General features: G+C 40.5%; 1 protein-coding gene across 1 annotated transcript; it reads left to right on the top strand.

Moving 5' to 3' along the window:
* The first annotated feature begins 10,118 nt into the window (after positions 1 to 10,118).
* On the top strand, positions 10,119 to 12,169 carry LOC131231161 (major strawberry allergen Fra a 1.08-like). Its single transcript, XM_058227267.1, has 2 exons — positions 10,119 to 10,403; positions 11,717 to 12,169. Exons 1-2 carry the CDS (start codon positions 10,220 to 10,222, stop codon positions 12,013 to 12,015), a joined length of 483 nt encoding a protein of 160 aa, XP_058083250.1. The 5' UTR covers positions 10,119 to 10,219; the 3' UTR covers positions 12,016 to 12,169.
* Positions 12,170 to 21,724: the final 9,555 nt, after the last annotated feature.

Below are 21,724 nucleotides of genomic sequence, written 5' to 3'. Positions count from 1 at the left end.
CAGAATCCCGAATCGCAAACCAAGAGTCAATCTAAGGTAGGAGAATCTTCGAATTTTTCCAACCTTATGTATTCCGTGGGTTCTAGCTGACCGCAGGATTCTGAGATTAATTGGCTAGTAACGACTCCAACATCCACAAATCAGCCTAATCACCCCCACCACCAAAACATAACATACAAATCAGCATGGGCACCGATTTTTAGTGTCTACAACTTCGTGGGCAAGTCAATCGTTGTTTAGACAACCAACTGTTCGACACCCAACCATGTTACTTCATGGTAGGAAGGTCAATAGGTGACAACTTGTTTGTTGCTTTGGATCCTCGTTTCATGGCGAGAATGACTATCCATTTGTTACTAGGATCTTGACTCCATTGGGAAAGCTATTATAGAACAATCACCTATTCGTTGCTCAACTGAGCTCTGTTGCAAGGCAACTATAGTTAAATGGTGACTTGTTCATAGGTCGAATTTCATGGTGAGATGGTTAAGTGAAATCTCTAGGCACGTGGTAAAATGGCCTTGTTGGCCATTCATTCAAAGACCCGAAAATCTTCATATGTCCAACAACATGATCATGTAAGGTGCCTAACTATCTTATTCTAACATACTAAATCTGAGCTTACACTAGCTTGATAGTGAAGGAGTTAGATTGAAGAATAAGGATGATGACGATAAGTGTTCATCGCAGACGAGTGATAAGTACTTGGCATAGATAGAAGGGAATTACAATACTCCTAGTTTAAGTCGGTCTATCGTAGCAGCGTAGACGGATGAGATTACACTACTAGTCTAACATAGTAGCATAGACAGGTTACGCTAAGCTAAGAGAAGCTAAGATAAAAGATTAAATTAATAGGAAGTGTTACACTGTAGATTTGATATGTGTTGAGTTGGCGAGGACTTGAAGCTCTTTGATCTTCCTCCTATTTATTGATCCTTGAAGTCAATTGCAAGGAGAGATGTTTGTAGCCACTTCTTCAGTTCGCTAATGTGGAGATAATCGTCTGGACTCATAGAGAGTCGTGGCCTATTAAATGACAACATGTAAGTTAGTTTTTTGGCATGGGTTGGTCATTTGTTGCACACACGTTCTATCCCTAACATGTGGAATAGAGTTTCTCTTGAGTCACCATGTGTTGTAATAATCTTCTATTTCATGAATAATGCATCATAATACTAGTTCGTGTTAGCGCAACCATTCTCTCATGCCTTAGATGTCTTCCGCCATAAGAACCATATAACCTACTATGGTGAATCGGTTGAACCTATTGTTGGTCATGACCATGTTTAAGTCAAAATCCAACCTTGGTCATGAGGCCTTTGTGGTAAACAACTGGCTTTTCCATATGTACTGGAAATGCGATATGTGTATTCTTGTTGTAGCCAACTAGACTTATCTTTTATAGGCTACTCATGATTTTTTGAGTTCTAATGTCTCCCAACCATCAAAGCAGCCAAAGATCTAAGATTTGTCTCTCATAGAGATCTTACTACCACGGGGCATCATCTAAGTCATTGGATCTCATATTCTCAGTCAAAGTTTTTAATTCTCAAATGGCTTAGTGATTTGAATAGTCTAAATTATATACAACTTTGTCACATGAATGTTTGAAAAGTCAGCACTTCTTAAGAGGTGCAAAACTAGGAGAGTCATCGAGCCCTCGGTTTCAGTATCTACTTGGAAAAGGTGCATTAACACCCAAAAATTCAAATTTTCAAAATTTCAGGATTTTTCCGCCAAAATACCTTTTGAATTTTTCAAATTAAAAAGTGCGGTGTGTGTGCTTTGTCCCACATCGGAAATACAGAAAACTTTTGTGGTTTATATGAGATGTTGAGAAGGGTATTCTTACTTGGAGCTTTTTGGAGGAGATGAAACACGGGTTACGTATTCCAGTGCGAACACGCACGCACGCGCGCGCTCGGGCTCTGGCGTGGGCGTGAGCTCGGGCGTGGGCAGTGTGGCTGTGATGGCGCACTTTGCACTTCGCACGTGCGCATTGTGTCGCAAAGTGGTCGCTTCCTCGCGAACCGGTGCGATCTTGGTGCGATGGGTCTGGTCAGAGCCTTAGGGCGGTGTGGATCTGAAATGTTGGAAATGAGCCTGGGTTTTATAGATGACTGAGAACGGTCGAATCTTAAATCCGAAACATCCAGCCGTTTCTTAAACGGATGGCTACCTTAAAAGCCACAACGGTCCTAAAACGGACGGGCCAGGATGATCTAACGGTCAGATCTACAGATCTAATGACCAAAAACGTCTGAGATTAATGGACAACGGCGAGAAATGTTTCAAACGTTCGGACCATTGAATACCACACAAAGAATGGGTCTAAACACGAGGCCTATATAAATGGACCATTTCGATCCGATTTCATCATCTCAACACACCATCTCCCCATCAAATCAGATACGGTCAATAGCTTCATATAAGAATACTTTATCATCTCCATAGTAGAAGTCTGCCAGAATAAATCGATTGTGTTAAAATTGTTCCATAGTGGACCTATCGTGATTGCTGCACGCTGGATCCAGATAAGGCTTGTCTTATCCTGGAAGCAATTCGCCTGTAACCCATCAGTAATTCTCAAATGGCTTAGTGATTTGAATAGTCTAAATTATATACAACTTTGTCACATGAATGTTTGAAAAGTCAGCACTTCTTAAGAGGTGCAAAACTAGGAGAGTCATCGAGCCCTCGGTTTCAGTATCTACTTGGAAAAGGTGCATTAACACCCACAGTCAAGGAAGCGGGTTAAGTGCGACCCCTGCCTCACCCAAGACAGTGCAGCCCTTACGGTAGGGTCCACCTTGATATGTATTCTATATCCATACTATCCATCCTTATTCCATTACGGTAGGATATGAGCCCAAAATGAAGCAGATCCAAATCTCAAGTGGACCATACCCAAGGAGTGATTGATCATTATTAAAAACTTCTTGAAGGCCACAAAAGTTCTGGATCAAGTTGATATTTATTTTTTCCCTTCATCCATGTTTGTGTGACCCTATCACCAGGTTGGATGGCAAATAAAAATTGAAGAAACATTACTACGGGCCTTAAAAAGTTTTTAATGATGAGGCATTCAATCACCACTGTTTCCTATCGTATAGTCCATCTCAAATTCGATCTTCTTCATTTAATTTTGCATTCATGCCCTAAATAACTTGGTAAAACGGATATAGAATACATACATCAAGGTGGGCCCCACGGTAAGGGTTGCACTGTCTTGGGTGACATCAGGGCCACACCTAATCCGCTCCTGAAGTCCAAGATTTCAAATACTTCATGGCCAATACAAAGAAAGTGGTGAACATTATCCAATTAAAGAGATGAATATGGAATTTTTTTTCTCTCTCATTGAAATGCTCAACCAAACGGTCCATAAAGTAAAACAAACAGACCGTTGAAAAGGAGACTGCATGTCATTCAAACTATTCATATGTATGTGTGAAGACTAAGAAAACGATAGCATTCAGTGCTATAGGCTGACATCAGTGTATGAGATCCAAAATTTTATTTCATAAAAGAGGTGCGTGTGTATGCGATCCAGGCCCTTAATCTTGTGGGCCCCACTATCGATCGGCCACAAGAAAATTTAAAACCAACTTGGGGTATTCCGTCTACCGATTTAGGGATGCTTGAGTAAAAGTCCAATCAATAGCTCACATTCAATTGACCAAAAGCCCTTCAATCAACGGTTAAGATCATCCAACGGTTTGGACTGTGGATTTAGGGTTATAGTCCATCCCATGTAGGCCACACCATGCCAGGTATATCGACGAAGTGCCCATTCATTGTATTAGCACAGTACTAACGTGAACCATGTGGCAGGAGATACGGACCGTCCATCATGGTGAAGAAAGCCTGGCCAGAAAATCAAACCAATCAGATGATCTGATTTTGCCTGTCGAATTTGGAAATCGTTTATTTTCTTTCTAATCATCTGGTTGATGGACCCACCATCGTGACCTTCGATCTGTCATCTATCTAAAATGGCCCCTCGTATGGATGTCCTGGATCGACTTGCTTATAAGCCATCTGAACGGTGGATGAGTTGAGAGTACTTAATCAAGAAAAAATTAGCACTGTTGACTCCTTATATGCCTTTCTTTTTTCGACGCGCAAAAACTTATGCTAAGTAGATTTTTAAGGTAAGTAAAGAGGATTTTGGATAAAAATACTTTTGATTTTTAGGTAAAGCAGCTGATAAAAAATATGGATATTTTTTATCTTTATAGATTTATTAATATGGATAGAAGTCTAGTTTGGTTAGATAGGTTTTGTTCAGGTCGAATAAAAAAAAAGGTGATTGGGAGGTTGGGTCTATACTAAAAAATTCAACAGGAGTTAACTGATACACCGGCAATGTATGGTACTTTATACTCAGGCACTCAGATTTTATACACGTGGCATAAATTAACTCAGATTGAACCGACTAAATTGTGGAACCCACTGTAGATAAGTCTTCCTACCCTCTGATTCAGGGACACTTGTTTGTTAAAATAGGACCATCGGATACTATTCAATTTTAACCGTCCAATTAAATGTTCACCAAATCCATTAGTCAGATAGCTAGTTAATCTTACCTTTTGATTCATGATACATCTAAACCATAAAATATGACTTGGACAGCTTAATTTGACTTACACGTATCCCACATACGTAACTTTTAAGTAAGTTTCAAGTGCACGAGTATCATCGATATCAGTGTCAGAGTATCAAAGTTTGTCTCTTCGTAAAATGCTTTGGTACTCTGGCAGAGTTGATGCTCCGTACAGATGCGCACATACATCATACATAAGGCATTGCATTAGAGTACCTCAATCTAAAGCTTCGTAATCATGGGCCCCACTACAGATTGTTGTAAATAGAAATTATACTGAAAACATATGAAAATAAACGGATAAACTGCACACATCTAACGGATGGTACTGAAAACGGATTTAACGGTCCAAATTCAAAAAACGAAAGTTAATCAATTGAAGGTCGAGATCATCTGATCAATCTGATTTATGGGTATATACCCCATAAATAATGAGTATCAATGTTTTAGCCGTTGGAAGATACGCATGCCACATGTACAAGTTCTATATGTAGTGTATCATATTCATATGTATTGCAATCAGCCGAAGACTTCTGTGTTAATTTTGCTCCATTTTACAAATAGTGGTGACTCTCTAAACATACCCATGTCATAGTTTTTAGGAAATCCAGACCGTCCAAAATGTTTAAGCCAACTGGAGAACAACCCCAAAACTGCACGGAGAAGATTAAACAATCATTACTTACTTTGGACTGTTCATTTGATATCCATGGAGTTGACGGTTAGGATCTCACGATTGTGAGAGTTTCGACATATGCTTATTCCCCAGTATGACCCAAAATTTGAGTGGTGTGTTGGGTTTTGAACAGTAGAATCGCATAGAGATTGATTTAGGATAATAATTTAAGAGCACCAAGCAGACACAAAAAAAAATATAAAAATTTACAATGGAAAACTTCTTCAGAAAAAACCAACAGCACACAACAATATATCTTCACTATGAAAGCAAAGCAGAAATTATAAAAAGGAGAGACTTATCGGACGTTAGAAACCTTAAAACTCTTTTAGAAAGCTTTAAAATTCCTTAAAATACCTTCCAATACTGTTTACACTCATACACATACTTTTAGAAAAAATTCCAAACAAAATTAGAAAGAATCATAAATGAAATTGAAAATAAATTCCACATTTTCACAGTTTCATGAAAAATTTGTGTAGAATCTAATTAAATTTAAGACATCAAATACAATAGTGTCGATAGCTGTACAACATTTCCACACATGTGAGGATGAATCACCGCCATTCTCAAAATGGTGCTGAACTACCACAAGTGTGTTCATTCATGAATTCTAGGAGCCGAAATTTTCGTTAGGGTCGTGGCGTGCCGACGTCGGCTTTGAAATTTAGGCACTTGCTTGACTTTGGAATCAGACATACCTCACTTAAAGTAGCGGTGAATCATCACCTGGAAAAGCTCTACATGGAATCCGGACCATCCAAACCGCTGCTGGGATTAATGGAGTGTAACCCAAAAAACGCAATGAGCTGACGATAGAATCTGTGCTACATCCACAATTCGCCCAAATTGAATGGTGCGAATAGCTTAAACGTGTGCTCATGCGTGGAGGATGAGTCACCACCTTTTTAAAATTGGTTGCAACATGGATCGGACACTCGTTTAGCTTGGGCTGAGCTTTGGGGCAGATTATGGCCAAGGCTTTGATATAGCCGACAGTGGATTGAATGTTACCCACCAGGACTTTCGTCATGGCGGCTTTATGGGGCCCACCCTGATGTATGTATTTTATCCATGCTGTTTATTTATTTTGATAGATTATTTTAAGGCATGAGCCTAAAATTGAAGTAGGTCAATTGTACATGGGTTGAACCCAGCCAGCTTGACTCGGCATGGTTAGTAGCTAACCTTAGCTAGAGCTCGGCTCGACTCGGTCCTAGAGCTGGAGTAGCCAATTCAGCTCGATTGAATCAGCAACTTGGGCTAATACAAGACTGAGTTTGAATTAGTGTGATATTTTCTCAAACACATACAGTACATTTTCAATTTTTCATAGAATGCAAAACAATAAAAGTAGCTTATGGGCATTTCACCAAACACCCGATGGGCAGTACTAAAATAAGATATGAGGATAGTTTTATAATTTAAAGTTTTTAATTGTTTGTAGTGACTTGTTTCACACCTATTCTTTCCTTGCCACCGGTCAATCCCGTGGAGAATGTATGCACTTGAAACAGTACTTCTATGAGGCATTTCATTAAATATTTGGCAAGCAGTGTCATTATCAAAATAACCGTGTAATCAAGCCGATTCGATTCAGGTCGATTCAAGTTGAGGTTTGATTCGAGTTAAGTCAAGCATGGGCGAGATCGAACTCAGCTCAAAATATTTTTAAACTCCAAAAACCAACTTGAGTAGATCCGAATCCAATTTCAAGCTGAGGTGATTCGAGTCGAGTGAGCTAACTAAGTTAACTTAACTCGTGTTCAACTCTAAGTAGGTGGAAGTACTATTGAAAGCCTCATGAGTCATGTGGCCATAAAAATTTTAAATCAAGTTAATATTTATGTTTTCCCTTCATTCAAGTTTGCTTGGCCTTATGAAATGATTGGATAGAAAATAAACATCATGGTGGGCCTCACGAAAGTTTCAACCATTGGCATCATTGTCACCACTACTTTCCATGGCGTGGTCCACCTCAAAACTTCAATATGCCTTATTTTCAAGCTTATGCATTAAAATAATTTGTCAAAATAAATAAACAACGGATAAAATACATACATCACGGTAGGCCAGTCCATCTCAAACTAGGTCGTGGTGGGAGTAGTATGCAGTCTTGGCCCAAAATAGGCTGGAAAGGGATGATAGAAAATAGGAATGACCAGTGGCCCATATTCACCCATCCATAGGCTCTACCAACCGTTCAATTCCTTCCACTTACAATGTTACTTCGTGCGTTGCATGCACAATGAAGTTGTGGCATGTCATCTACCTACACATGGCATATACAAATCCAAATAATTGAAATGAGGGTCTCTCTGTCGATAAATCATAGCCGCAAAATCACAACTATTGAACGATCTTAACCGTCTGATTGTTCTATTTGAACATGAACAGCGGACCATTTTCTTCAAAACTGTCTATTCGAATATGGTGGGCCCCGCATCTCATCCACATACATGTGGCATATATGCATCAAATTTAAACCGTCGAAATGGTGGGCCATGCTATCGATGCAGCAAACCTCCAAAATCACATCCATTGAACGATCTTAACAGTCTGATTTGTCTATTTGAATATGAACAGATGAACGGTTCTTAACTGTCCATTTATTTGACCATTCAGTGGATGGTTAGGACCTCTAATCAGTGCAATTTCTTTGCCTATGTTCTTCCAGAAAGGGACCCACAGATTGGATGTCCTAGACGGGCGTGGACATGAGCCACTTGGACGGAAGACGAGTGACCGGGACTCGTTAAGTTGTACAAAACGCACATTATAGTGTTGGCGTCTGAAATAATAAAACAAAATCTCGTAAATTGGCCAAGTACTGGTACAGATTTTAAATACCGGTCAAGGAAGGGAATCCAACCGTCGAGATTGTATAATCCCCCACGCGTGTGGAGCCTTACACATCTACACGCAGGCACACGTGCAAATGTGAAGCAGGTGTTGAGATCTGACCTTTCCATAAGGTTTGAAATAATGATTAATATTTTCTTCCTAAGAAATCAGACAGTTCCACTCGTCAGGTGGGCCACTATACACGAAGCAAATTTACAATTATTTTTTATCCTAGCCATTCATTTGTTTTGATATTCTGTGGCCCAAATGAGTGGTGAAATGGCCTAGTTTTTTATATGAAATATATAAACAGTGTAGATAACCTGATGAAAAGCTAGGATCTTATACACGTGTCATATGTTTAGAACATCAGCCGCGTGTGGATGTAAGGGATCCCGCACGTATGTGGAACTAGCAAGCTAGCAGATAGGCATGGGGTATGGCAATCTTTTGTTTTCTTCTCCACTGGCATTACTATACGAAAAATGCCACATCCCCTCCATACACGTGGAGAATGCATACGGTGAATGGGCCCCACAAACCAGTGGGCCACGACGTTGATGATCCAGTGGCCGAAAATCACAGTGAATGAACAACTCTATCCATGCAATTGTAGCAAATTTTTAACGGTTGGATGTGGAGCAAAAAGATCATTTTTCAGGCGGCAATCAGAGCCCATGGTGGCCCACGAAATCAACGGTATTGATCCCCATCCAACAAGTGCGAAATGAGTGATAGAGATGTTTTATGCATGAGGCCAGATCCACTGCAGGTTAAGCTTAACGTACAACTCGATGTGTGGGGCCCACCGTGATGTGTGCATGACGCCCAATCCATTCACATGTCAGCCGGCTCGTCTCATCCTTCAAACCCAAAACTAGGACGCGGATTTCCTGCGAAAGCCTCTCGCATGAAGTTCCTGCGCAGGGATGCTAGGTGGGGCCCACCGAGATTTTTTTGAGAAATCCACTCCGTCCATCCGTTTTGAGAGATCATTATAGTGCATATGACCAAAAATATGTTGGATACAATACTCGAGTGGATCACAAAGGAGGGAAAGTTGGGAAAAGAAATTCCTACCATTGAAACCTTCCTGGGCTCCAAATTGATGTTTATATGCTATCCAAACCTGTTACAAGGTCATTCCCAGTGAGATGAAGTGAAAATACTGAAAGTATAGCGTGATACAAAATTTATATGGCCATAAGAATGCTTCAACGGTGCTCATTGAATGACCACTATTTCCTCTTGCATGGCTATGTGAGTGTTGGATACACCTCATTTCTGGTCCCAGGTAATAAAATAATATCGAAAAACGGATGGACGGGCTGGATTTCTCAAAAACATCGCAATGGGCCCCAACCAGCATCCTTGTGCAGGAATTCCCTTCTAAAGGCTTTGGCAGGCAATCCGCGTCCCCAAAACTAAAACGGATTCAAAGCTAAGGTGGGCCACGCCACAGAAAACAGTTGGGATGGGGACAACCACCATTAAAAACCTTGAAAAGTGCGTCTGGGGCCACCATAGTTTGTGTAAGCCATCCAATCCATTTAGAATATACCCCATCTAGGATGAACGAAACCCAAAGAAAATCAGCCTACTCCAAAACTCAAGTAGGCCACATCAGTTGATTTTAGAATATTCAACCAAGATTTTCACATGGTGTGGACCACCTGAGTTCTGGGTCATCCTGATTTTTGGGTCCAAAGCAGAACATGGGAATTCTAACATGATGAACGGATTGGATGTCATGCATATTTAATGATGGGCCACACACATTACATTGTAATCTAACCTTTGTCTACATACATTAATAACTCAGTGACTAGCACTCAAGGTAAAAGACACAATAATCTCTCTCACCATTCCCCATTCAATCTGGTCAATAGTCTAAGAAAGAGGGCGTGGAATTTCATTAGAAAAAAGGACATACATGCATTCCTAGAAAAAGTACCCCAAACACATCTATAAATACCACCATATCCATCTAGTTCACTCACACAAACCTCTCCTTAAATAAGGCCCACCCAATATCTAGTATTGTCCATTGATCTTCCTCTTCCCATTTCCCAATCTCCAGTTCATAAATCATGGGTGTAACCGGTTTCAGCTTCGAGTTCCCGTCCCCGGTCGCCCCAGCTCGGATCTTCAAGGCCTCAGTCCTTGACATCCACAACCTGGCCCCAAAGATCATGCCTGAGGTCGTCTCGAGCGCCTGCCTCCTCCAAGGCGATGGTGGGGTCGGAAGCGTCAAGCATTTCAAGTTCACCGACGGTTAGCATCCGTCGTCTCTTTCTGCCCATGTTTCAATTAAAGAAACTCAGTTGCTTGAGCTTGACTCAGGGAAATTGAATGAGTTGCACTTCAACTCGTTGAGGTTGCTTCAGTGGCCTAAAGATAAAGGCCCACATACTGGGCCTGATCATGATTTCTAGGCCCATAACTACCGATCTAGATTCTAGGCTTAGGCTTGAATATGCATAAAGCCCACAGACGTTTATAACACTGATGGACAATCTTGTCAATTGATCTAGACTGTCCATTATGTCCGGCGTTCACTTCATGGGTTTCCAGGGAAAAAATCTAAAACGATCAGATGATTCTAGCCATCTGATCAATTGCCTATAAAATGGATGGTCAAGATCATTTACAAGAAAAAAAATAAAATACGCCTAATCAATAGTTTGATCCATCTAACGGTAGGGATCCATAATGGATTGCTTATGCTTCTAAAGAATAATTTCTATTGTGGAATCCTGACCATCACCTCTTTGCCTTGAAAGCTGATGTCTATTAAGAGAAGTCCAACTAATAGATGGATCAGATTGTCCAATCTATGTTATTTATACTTTTTTTAGCCAATGAAGTGCATGTTGAACTTAATAGACGGTCCGGATTGATTATTGCACTATCCAAGTGTCCCGATGCAACTAGTAGTACTGTTGCTCGGAGTGCCCTGAGAGCACCGTATCATTTCTCTTTGTTTTTTTTTTTTCCTACAATACAACGGTACAAAACTACAGATACGCTTTTCCAAATATGCTTTTCCATTCTGTGTGTGTGTGTCTATATATATATATATATATATATATATATATATATATATATATATATATATATATATATATATATATATATATATATATATATATATATGGGTGCACATAATGGATAGGTGGATGTCATAAACACATCACAGTGGGCCCCACATGTCCCACCTAGGTTGAGCATGACCTAGCTCAACCTTGGAAACTTTGAAGTGGATCCAAACTCTATTTTTGTTTTTAAGAATACTTTAATACTCTGGCACAGTGTGATGGATGATAGACGTGTATCCTTAACCAAAATTTACTCTTTTTCATCATATCATTATTAAATTTCTGTACATTTATTGGACAATTAAAAATAAAATAAAATAAATACCGAATGATCTTATTTCCAAAAACCTAAAAATTGGTGATTTTATAGTTCCACAATGTAATCAATTCAATTTGGGTAATATATGCCACGTTTACTATTTTTAAGTGCCTTCATATCAAGTGTCATACATAGCCAGAGTATTAAATAGCTCGCATGTGTATGTGCAGCGATCCCGTACACCCACGTGAATGAACGTGTGGATCTGCTCGACAAAGACAACTTCGAGTACAAGTACACAGTCACCGACGGTGCGGATGTCGGATCAAAGCTCATCTCGGCCGTTTATCATGTTAAGTTCGAGACCGCAAGCAACGGTGGATCTGTGTGCAAGGTGACCGCGGAGTACCATACTGCCAGTGGAGTGGAATACACTGAAGAGGAGCTGAACGTGGGAAAGGAAGGAGTGAAGGGGATGTTTAAGGGTGTGGAAGAGTATCTGTTAAAGAATGGTGAAGCCTATGCCTAGAAATCATGAAGTTGATAGGGTTTTGGGTTTGTGGGGTGTTTCTATCATAAATGAGGGTGTCGTTTTTCACTTTTTCTGTGGTGCACTTACCTCAATCTAGTAATAAAGAAAAAGGTAAAAAGGTAATTTAATACATATGATGTGGTGTTTATGATGGTGAGAAATAGTCCTATGCTCTTGAGATATAAGTTATAGTGATCCTACTTGCATATTTTTCATTTGGACAGTCTAATCAAATGATCTGAACTGTCCATTCAGTCCATAACACATTTCTTGCACTGCCTTGAAAAAATTTCACGGACAAGATGATCCAATCATTCTTGATTTTTCCTTTTTTTAAATAGACATCCTTTTCTCCAAGCCATGGATGGCATAGTTATGGTTGTCTAAAAAAAGTGATTCTTTGGAATCATAAGTAATCTATGATGGGCGCTAAAAATAGATGGATCAAATTCCTTATCAGACCTATTTTGTGTAGACGATCTTGACCACCCATATTAAAGGCCATTGATTGAATGGTGAAAATTTGTCGAATAAGTCTGATATTTTCATGGTAGTCCAAGAAATATGTTCTGGATCTTCTGAACAGTCTAGATCAACGGATTAAACGATATAATTATTCTAATACAACTAGGAAAATTATAACTTACGGTGCTGTGAGAGCACTTGAACATTTCGCTGTGATGCGAAATTTTTCATGCGCGCGGATTAAGTACTACCCCCGCGTGTTCGAAGCTCGGGACAGGCAGAGGCTCCGAGGGTCATTGAGGGGCCACCGTGATGTATGAGTCTTATCCACACCATTGTAACATCCTGGATTTTACTGTTTTGGATTTCCAAAAATCCTTGAAATTTTTTTATTATTAATTAACTTATAATATCACTTAATGATCATTAGCACTCAATGATATTTTAAACACGGGTGGAACCAGTAAAGAATAGCACAAGTCCGTTTAATCAACCATATGAAGCTAACGAATCTGCCCGATCACCTGAACATCAAGTTTAACCCCATGATTCACTCACGGGGGCTCAAATCTAACCGACCCATCGCTAATAAATCAAGACAACCATAACTAAATTAAAGATCCAACCGAAGCCGAGTCAGAAAAGGTCCGGATCTTGACTAATAGACCAAAGGAACCCCATTACTCTTTTAGCATAAAACCGACGGTTTAGAGTGATCATGACCTAATATCCACTTCCACTAGTTATAAATAGGCCACCCTATAAATATAGTTAATCCAAACCCTGATCATTGCCCACGAGAAATCTCAATACTTAATTCATTCCAAAAATGCCCCAATTTTCCGAATAAGCTCTAGACCGCTCGTTGGTGGGCCATTAGTTCCAAAATTATAGAGTAATGTTCGTCTTACTGAGCTCGACATCCATCGCGGGAGTCGGACCTGAGTAGTGTCCAGAACCGCTCAACTTGAGCCGAAGGACGAGTGCATGAGAAGCGCAAATACCTTAAAGAAAGGAACTGGAACTTAAGTGAATTGAGTCATCCACTCTTATGCAAAGTTGAGGATTTTGGACCGTCGGTTTGCGACCAAACTTCACACGTGGAGTAATGATATTTCCCTGCTCATATCCGTATAGTCGTGGCCCCGATCGACCATCGGTGACCGTTGAACAGACTTCTAATCGTATCTGTCGATCGGCGCACCTAAATGGCGGGCCAATCATGTTCATACGTAGATCATCATTAGGGCTAACTATCCTACGGTGTATTTCAACTTCTACACCCCATAGTGGGCCCTAGAGGCTAGAAAAACTCTCCCATAGGGCTAGTATAGTGAAAACCCAACATTTAGGGCCATTTGCACCAAATCTGGCATTATAAAATAGGCTTCTTTTGGGCACCTCTCTCCCCATACGATTTTGCCCTAGAAGAGAGAGAATAGAGAAAAGGGAGAAGAGAAGGAGGAGAAAGAGAGAGGAAGAAGAGAGTGAATGAGGGTGTTGTTGATGGTGGGGCCCAAGGAACCTCAACCTTGCAACTCTCTACCCTTTCTCCAAGGAAATCCCTATACTACAACCACAAGAATCGTTCGTTGGTCATCTAGGTAAAACTCCTCACCCCTTTTTCTTGAAATCCATGTATTGAGAAGAGATTGACATGGATTCTAACATACAAATGCTTGCTTTAGGGATTCCGGCCGTTCAACCCCAAAAATCCCCGCTCCTAGGTCGTTCATAAGCCTCCAACGAATTCGAAGGTGCGGACTATTGTTCTTAGGTGGCCTAGCACCAATTCTAATACGAGTTTAATGATTGTGAATGCTTGGATGCTATATTTGGAAAGTCTAGAGGAACCTTAGGAATTGTATAGGTTTGCATGCCTAGCTCTCAAATTAGTGTGGATCTTGCCTCTTGCATGATATTGTGTATGGATGATAGCTTGCTCATGGGTATAGATTCTTTTCCCTCATATTGGTGCGTTATTGGGTGAATGATTTACTACCATTGTGCTCATGATTTCTTTAGTTGAAGGAAGTGCTCAACTTCCTCACAAACCCACACACTCACACACACTTTGTTTCTTGAAAATGTTTACTTGCTTGGTAGGAGTATTCGTTTGTATAGTTGAGATGCATGAGAATATGATATTGTTATGTCAGTTAATGATTTAGATAGTTGGCATGTTATGGATCACCTTTATTCTAATGGGTTGGTCGGGAACATGATGAGAAACGGTAGTTCCATCGGTAGGACTATGCTATGGCTAGACCTGTGGGCTTGGGCTGGTGTGTTCGGGTGACTGTAGTTCGACTACATGGGTCCTTTGTGCCCGATGTCACTCGTCTCACGCTCGCCTGACTCGTGCGATTTAGCCTACTGCCTGACCAACCTTGATTGTTAACCCTGTTTGCTTACACATGTATGGAACCTGGAATACCCTACAACCATGGTAGCCTATCAATAACCCACTTAAAATTGATCCACAGCCTCGTGAGCCGGGCATGGTAGAATGAGATACTGTGTCTGAGCTGTCGGCCTATGCTGGGGTACCTCGCCTCCCTGTAGTGACCGCGAGCGATCCCTTTCTCACGGCACTCCTCATGTGCTTGAAGTCGGGGATGAGGAACCCGACGGGATCACGGACCGCGGGGTCTCGGTCTCACGCATTGGGGGGTCTTGGCCTCACAACCCGTTTAGGGCGTTGATACGTGGGGTATATCAGATTCCCCAACGGCTGGATGAATGGACCTAACTAACAACTCGGTTAACACGTTGCATTGCATCGCACTAGTTAGGGTGGCGACTCGGCAGTCGAGGTCGCACTGAGGGAGTGTTGTCATTTGCAATCGTTAGATGGTATCGCTCGAGGGAGTGTTGTGGTGAGGGCATGCATCATATCATCCCACATGCATGCGCATTAATAAGATTAGTTTGACGTTTATACTTGACTGCTTTTCATTGATTTCATATTATAATTGATGCATGTGATAACTTGAGACTAATAGCACCCACTGAGTTGATCACTCACTCCCACTCTAGGACAGTATTTTAAAACACCAACCAGACCCGTTCATACATGCAGGTGACTCTAGGCTTGAGGAACCTGGTGAGGCGAGTTTCGAGGAGGAGGACGAGCTGTCCTACTTTAAGTTGATGAGCGGTTCTCCGCCAGCTTGAGAGGCGGGATTGGATCGCTGAGCAGGGGCTCAGTTTTATTCCTTTTTGGAGTTACTATTCTTTTGCGATTTTGTTGGGTAGCATCATATGCGACTCATGTATTCTTTTGGACATGTATATATATTTATATTTGTATTCAGTCTCTTTCATTTCAGTGGACTTGTGTGGATGTACTTCATGTTCCAGGAGATTTCAGGCTGCGCATTTAGATTCGATCGCATATTAATGAAAATTGGCTATAAGTGACCTCGGGAACTCGGGAGTCGAGTATATGCACGACCCTCAATTTTCAAAGTATTACAAGTTGGTATTAGAGCAATAGTTTGGAATTAATTGGGCCATGGGTCATGAACTCACTAACGCGTCCGCTGACTTGAGAAGAAACACAATAGAAAACACGAAATGCTAGGAACCATCCCAGTACTTGAACCGTCAGTCTTAGGTGTAGGTGAGACTTCCAAGGTATTAGGGTTCGGTAGGGAGAAGGAGTAGTAACGCTAGAGAAGGGGATCCGAGAGTCCTACAGTGCCTCGGCCGGTTCTCGGACAAGAATTCGGAAACTTAACGCCAAGACCCAATTCCACTAACTAGGAAATTTAGGTATTCTAGTCCACCTAATCCCTAAGGGCCCATTTGGTCAACTGCATTCGGTGGGATTAAGGTGGATGGAATTGTAAAAGTATCAATAAATGCATGAGTACGGTATTGTCCCTGGATTGGGTGTATCCCTTGTTTTCCAATACCATATTTGGAATGCATGCAATTAAAGGTAAATCCTAGGATTTTCTTTCAAATTACACTTGAAAATTCATCATCATGGGATTTAGAAATCTCATATTACACCTTCCACCACAAGACTTATTTTACAAAGCCTATGAAATTAATTTTAAATTCCGTCCCACACTCATTCCCGACATGCCATTCCCAAATCTTGAGTTGGGATTAGCATTGCAATCCCATTTAGTACAACTAAATGCCACTAGCCAAACCGGCCTAAGTCAAAAAATTCCTCTTTCTAACATATCTCCCTAAGATATTCCCCTGTCATCACTCTATTCTTGAACTTCCCCATTACATTGTTAGGAACGAGCCGGAAATCGAAAGGTTTGATGGTTGAAATCATCGTCCAAGTCCAAATGAGCTAATACCGGGCCGAACATGATAGTTCCAACCCATTTGGGGATAATTAGGTAGGGGTGAATGAAATTTTACCAGAAATAGGAGAAATGTGGGACCGGAACTGAGGGATTAAATGTTTGAAACCATCGTCTTAAGGCAAAATTGATAGTTCCAACCCATTCTGAGATAAAGACTTGAGGGTGAATGAAATTTCACCAGAAATAGTAAAATTATAGAAAAATTAGATTTTAGCCCCTAACCAAGAGGAATCTTGTAAAATAACTAGGCCCATTACGTAGATCGGCTTCTCCTACCCCAAATTCATATATGGTACGTCGAATAACTCATCCGGGTTTGCAAGATATGGCCGTTGCAAGGTGCACCTGCCTGGAAAAACGCCCACCGGCGCCGCCTGCGCCCAACACTCCAGAGTGCTGGCGCCACAGCGCCCAAGCCAGCGCAGCTAGCACCCACAGTCCAGAGGCCCGGCACAGCCAGCGCCCGATCCAGCGGGCCGGGCGGCCCGTTTTCTGCAATTTTCAGCCCGACTTCAAAAATTCGTATCTCCCTCGTTATAACTCCGATTTAGGTGATTCAAAAGCCAGATTGAAGCTTAACAAGTCTAGTTTTATATAAAAATAAAATAAAATTAAAATAAAAATTATAATATATTTATATTTGGTGTGAATTGACAACTATCCAAATATCGTTGGTTTTAGATGGTGGTTACTTCTAGAATTTTTATAATTTATTTACAACTCCAAATGATATGAAATTTGTTGGGATGACTTAAAACTTGATATTAAATCATTATAAAAATTTTAAAAAATAATCCAGTTACTAAGAGTATAAGAAATGTTATAAGATAAGTCTCCTCCTCCCTTTCAATGTACACATGAGTGGGGCCCATTTCCCTTGCCACTTAGGACTATCTAGAGTCCATAAAACCTATCTCTACTACTCCCATTACCCTTTACCATCCCTTCTAAACCCTAGAGAAAACTCTCTCACTCCCACCATCTTCTTCTTCACTCTAACCCATCTCAATCCTCATTCTCAAACCCTTTCCAAACTTTTCTCAATATCATTTCTTCAACTCATTCCTAATCACTTCTCAACTTCCATCTCTTAAATTCACTTTCTTAAACTCATCTCTAGATTCAACCCACTCAACATCTCCAAACCTCCTCACCTTCAACACTCATTCATTCTCTTCATCTTTCCTCTCCCAAAACCTACTCTCAACATTTATTTCCATCACATTCTCGACTTTCTTTTCTAAACTCATTTATGAAACTTCAAACCCATTTTCAAGAGACCCATCCAAGAGCATCCAGCCTCTACCCATTCCTCATCATCTTCTCCAAACCCATTGTCAAACCCAATTCAAAATACATTCCCAACACCAATCTTAAAACCCAAACTTCAAACCCCATTTCAAATTCATATCCAACCCACATTTCTCAATCTCATTCTCAAATCCTTTCCCAAACCTGTCTCCTAAACCCATTTCCCTCTACTCCCACTCCATCACTCTCACTCTCCCATCCTCAAACCCATCTCCTCCTCTTTCTTCTTCTTTTCTTCTTCTCCAAACCCATCATAAAAAAACCCATTATTTCAATCCTTTCTTCTTCTTTTCTTTCTTCCAAAGGCAACCATTGAATTAGAATATGATCATCTGAAACTCAAATGGGCCATCTCATGGAATAGTTGAGAAGGAATATCCACTGTTAGTTATATACGGGGCCTACCATGATCTTTATCTGCCACCCAATCCATTCATCTAATGTGCTTCATCACAGATAAGTGAGGTTGCTCTAAATGAAAATAAATTAACTGTGATTCTATAAACATATCCCCATTTGAATATTGTGTTGTCCATAATTAAAGATACTTTGTAGCCATGGATATGCAATGCTAGATTTTGGTACCAATGTTGGGTGTGGAAGTGGCTAGGAAACAGATTAGTCATGAAGACAGATGGTTGACTGGTGAAGATTCTGCTAAAATAGAAGCTGATAAGCAAGTTCCAGGACAGGCTATGGGTGTTGGAAACAGTTCTAGAAGCAGAAACTAAACAACAAGCTGAATCTATTAATGGGTTTTGTTGCAAACGCAAAATAGGTTATAATGGATTAAATTTAAACAGGTCTGCAGTAGAAACCAAATATGTAGTGAAAGATAAGAATGTTTATTTCTAATAATACTAGGAATCATCCTATGATTAGACTAATTTTTATATATGTTTTTCTATTTTAAGTAGTTTTCAACGCAATCGAATTAGGACCCTTGAGTAGGATTGGGTTTCATAGTTTAAGGCTCCGAAAGTTCGTATTAAAGGCGGATTATGGTAAAATATGTCAAGTTTTCCTATTCTGTTAAAGAATTAAGGTTTGTACCACATTGAGAAGACGACATTCTTCGTCTTTCCTTTTCTGCATCCTTCTTAGCGTTGTTAGCACTTCAAACCTCTGAAATACCTTAGAACTTTCGATTCTTCCTTCCCTCTCGAAGTTTAGGAAACTGAAGTACAGTCTGCTCCTAACCCACTAAACATAAGATCGAAATGGTGATATACATATAAGATTTTATACTACTAGAAACCTTTTTAGGATAATCATTTGACCATAAGCACCGTGGGAGATTTAAATCACTAAGTTAGACAAGAATTAAAATGAGAACTCTCACGGACCAAGACCCAAAGGACAACCTTATAAATAGGAGATTTAAACTTTCTAATAATGGTCGTTCCCTAAACATTTATATTGATCGGACTACGGAATCACGGAAGTATATACCTGCGAAGCATTCGCAGCTTGACTCAATTCTAAATCCTGGGCGACTACCAATGGACTCACTGCTTTGACCGAGCAGAAGACCAGGATCCACCAGGATGAAGAAGGGATACGATGAGTCTTTTACCCTGGTCAGGTAGATGATCGACGTATCGGGTTAAAGCCCACTACAACCGTCTCTCCATATTGGTTTACCATTGAAAACAAATATTTTTACTCTAGATAGAGGAAAACCGTTGCCATGAATCTAAATCTTTATAAATAAATTTTAGTAAACCATTAGGGTGAAAAAGTTTTAAGGGGGTTAGACTAAAATGAGCTAGCCTAGCATAGATAGTGTACTCCCTACCATGTATATAAACTTGAAATCGACAAACCTAGGCAAATGAAATAATGAAACCTTTACTTACTACCCTTAGGCAATTTCGGGGATGAAATTATTTTTAAGGGGGGTAGATTGTAACATCCTGGATTTTCACTGTTTTGGATTTCCAAAAATCCTTGAAATTTTTTTATTATTAATTAACTTATAATATCACTTAATGATCATTAGCACTCAATGATATTTTAAACACAGGTGGAACCAGTAAAGAACCGCACAAGTCCGTTTAATCAACCGTATGAAGCCAACGAATCCGCCCGATCACCTGAACATCAAGTTTAACCCCATGATTCACTCACGGGGGGCCCAAATCTAACCGACCCATCGCTAATAAATCAAGACAATCATAACTAAATTAAAGATCCAACCGAAGCCGAGTCAGACAAGGTTCGGATCTTGACTAATAGACCAAAGGAACCCCATTACTCTTTTAGCCTAAAACCGACGGTTTAGAGTGATCATGACCTAATATCCACTTCCACTAGTTATAAATAGGCCACCCTACAAATATAGTTAATCCAAACCCTGATCATTGCCCATGAGAAATCTCAATACCGAATTCATTCCAAAAATGCCCCAATTTTCCGAACAAGCTCTAGACCGCTCGTTGGTGGGCCATTAGTTCCAAAATTATAGAGTAATGTTCGTCTTACTGGGCTCGACGTCCATCGCGGGAGTCGGACCTGGGTAGTGTCCAGAACCGCTCAACTTGAGCCGAAGGATGAGTGCATGAGAAGCGCAAATACCCTAAAGAAAGGAATTGGAACTTAAGTGAATTGAGTCATCCACTCTTATGCAAAGTTGAGGATTTCGGACCGTCGGTTTGCGACTAAACTTCACACGTGGAGTAATGATATTTTTCTGCTCATATCCGTATAGTCGTGGCCCCGATCGACCATCGGTGACCGTTAAACTGACTTCTAATCGTATCTGTCGATCAGCGCATCTAAATGGCTGGCCAATCATGTTCATACGTAGATCATCATTAGGGCTAACTATCCTACGATGTATATCAACTTCTACACCCCATAGTGGGCCGTAGAGGTTAGAAAAACTCTCCCATAGGGCTAGTATAGTGAAAACCCAACATTTAGGGCCATTTGCACCAAATCTGGCATTATAAAATGGGCTTCTTTTGGGCACCTCTCTCCCCATACGATTTTGCCCTAGAAGAGAGAGAAGAGAGAAAGGGGAGAAGAGAAGGAGGAGAAAGAGAGAGGAAGAAGAGAGTGAAGGAGGGTGTTGTTGATGGTGGGGCCCAAGGAACCTCAACCTTGCAACTCTCTACCCTTTCTCCAAAGAAATCCCTACACTACAACCACAAGAATCGTCCGTTGGTCATTTAGGTAAAACTCCTCACCCCTTTTTCTTGAAATCTATGTATTGAGAAGAGATTGGCATGGATTCTAACATACAAATGCTTGCTTTAGGGATTCCGGCCGTTCAACCCCAAAAATCCCCGCTCCTAGGTCGTTCATAAGCCTCCAACGAATTCGAAGGTGCGGACTATTGTTCTTAGGTGGCCTAGCACCAATTCTAATATGAGTTTAATGATTGTGAATGCTTGGATGCTATATTTGGAAAGTCTAGAGGAACCTTAGGAATTGTATAGGTTTGTATGCCTAGCTCTCAAATTGGTGTGGATCTTGCCTCTTGCATGATATTGTGTATGGATGATAGCTTGCTCATGGGTGTAGATTCTTTTTCCTCATATTGGTGCGTTATTGGGTGAATGATTTACTACCATTGTGCTCATGATTTCTTT

This window comes from Magnolia sinica, chromosome 17, assembly GCF_029962835.1.
Source record: "Magnolia sinica isolate HGM2019 chromosome 17, MsV1, whole genome shotgun sequence".
NCBI lineage: Eukaryota > Viridiplantae > Streptophyta > Magnoliopsida > Magnoliales > Magnoliaceae > Magnolia > Magnolia sinica.
This window is presented reverse-complemented; position numbering and strand designations above follow the sequence as displayed.

Excerpts from the sequence above, each read along its gene's own strand:
- LOC131231161 (XM_058227267.1), top strand. The coding sequence starts at position 10,220 with ATGGGTGTAACCGGTTTCAGCTTCGAGTTCCCGTCCCCGGTCGCCCCA. Across the intron at positions 10,404-11,716 it reads GCATTTCAAGTTCACCGACG|CGATCCCGTACACCCACGTG; the intron begins GTTAGCATCCGT and ends GTGTATGTGCAG.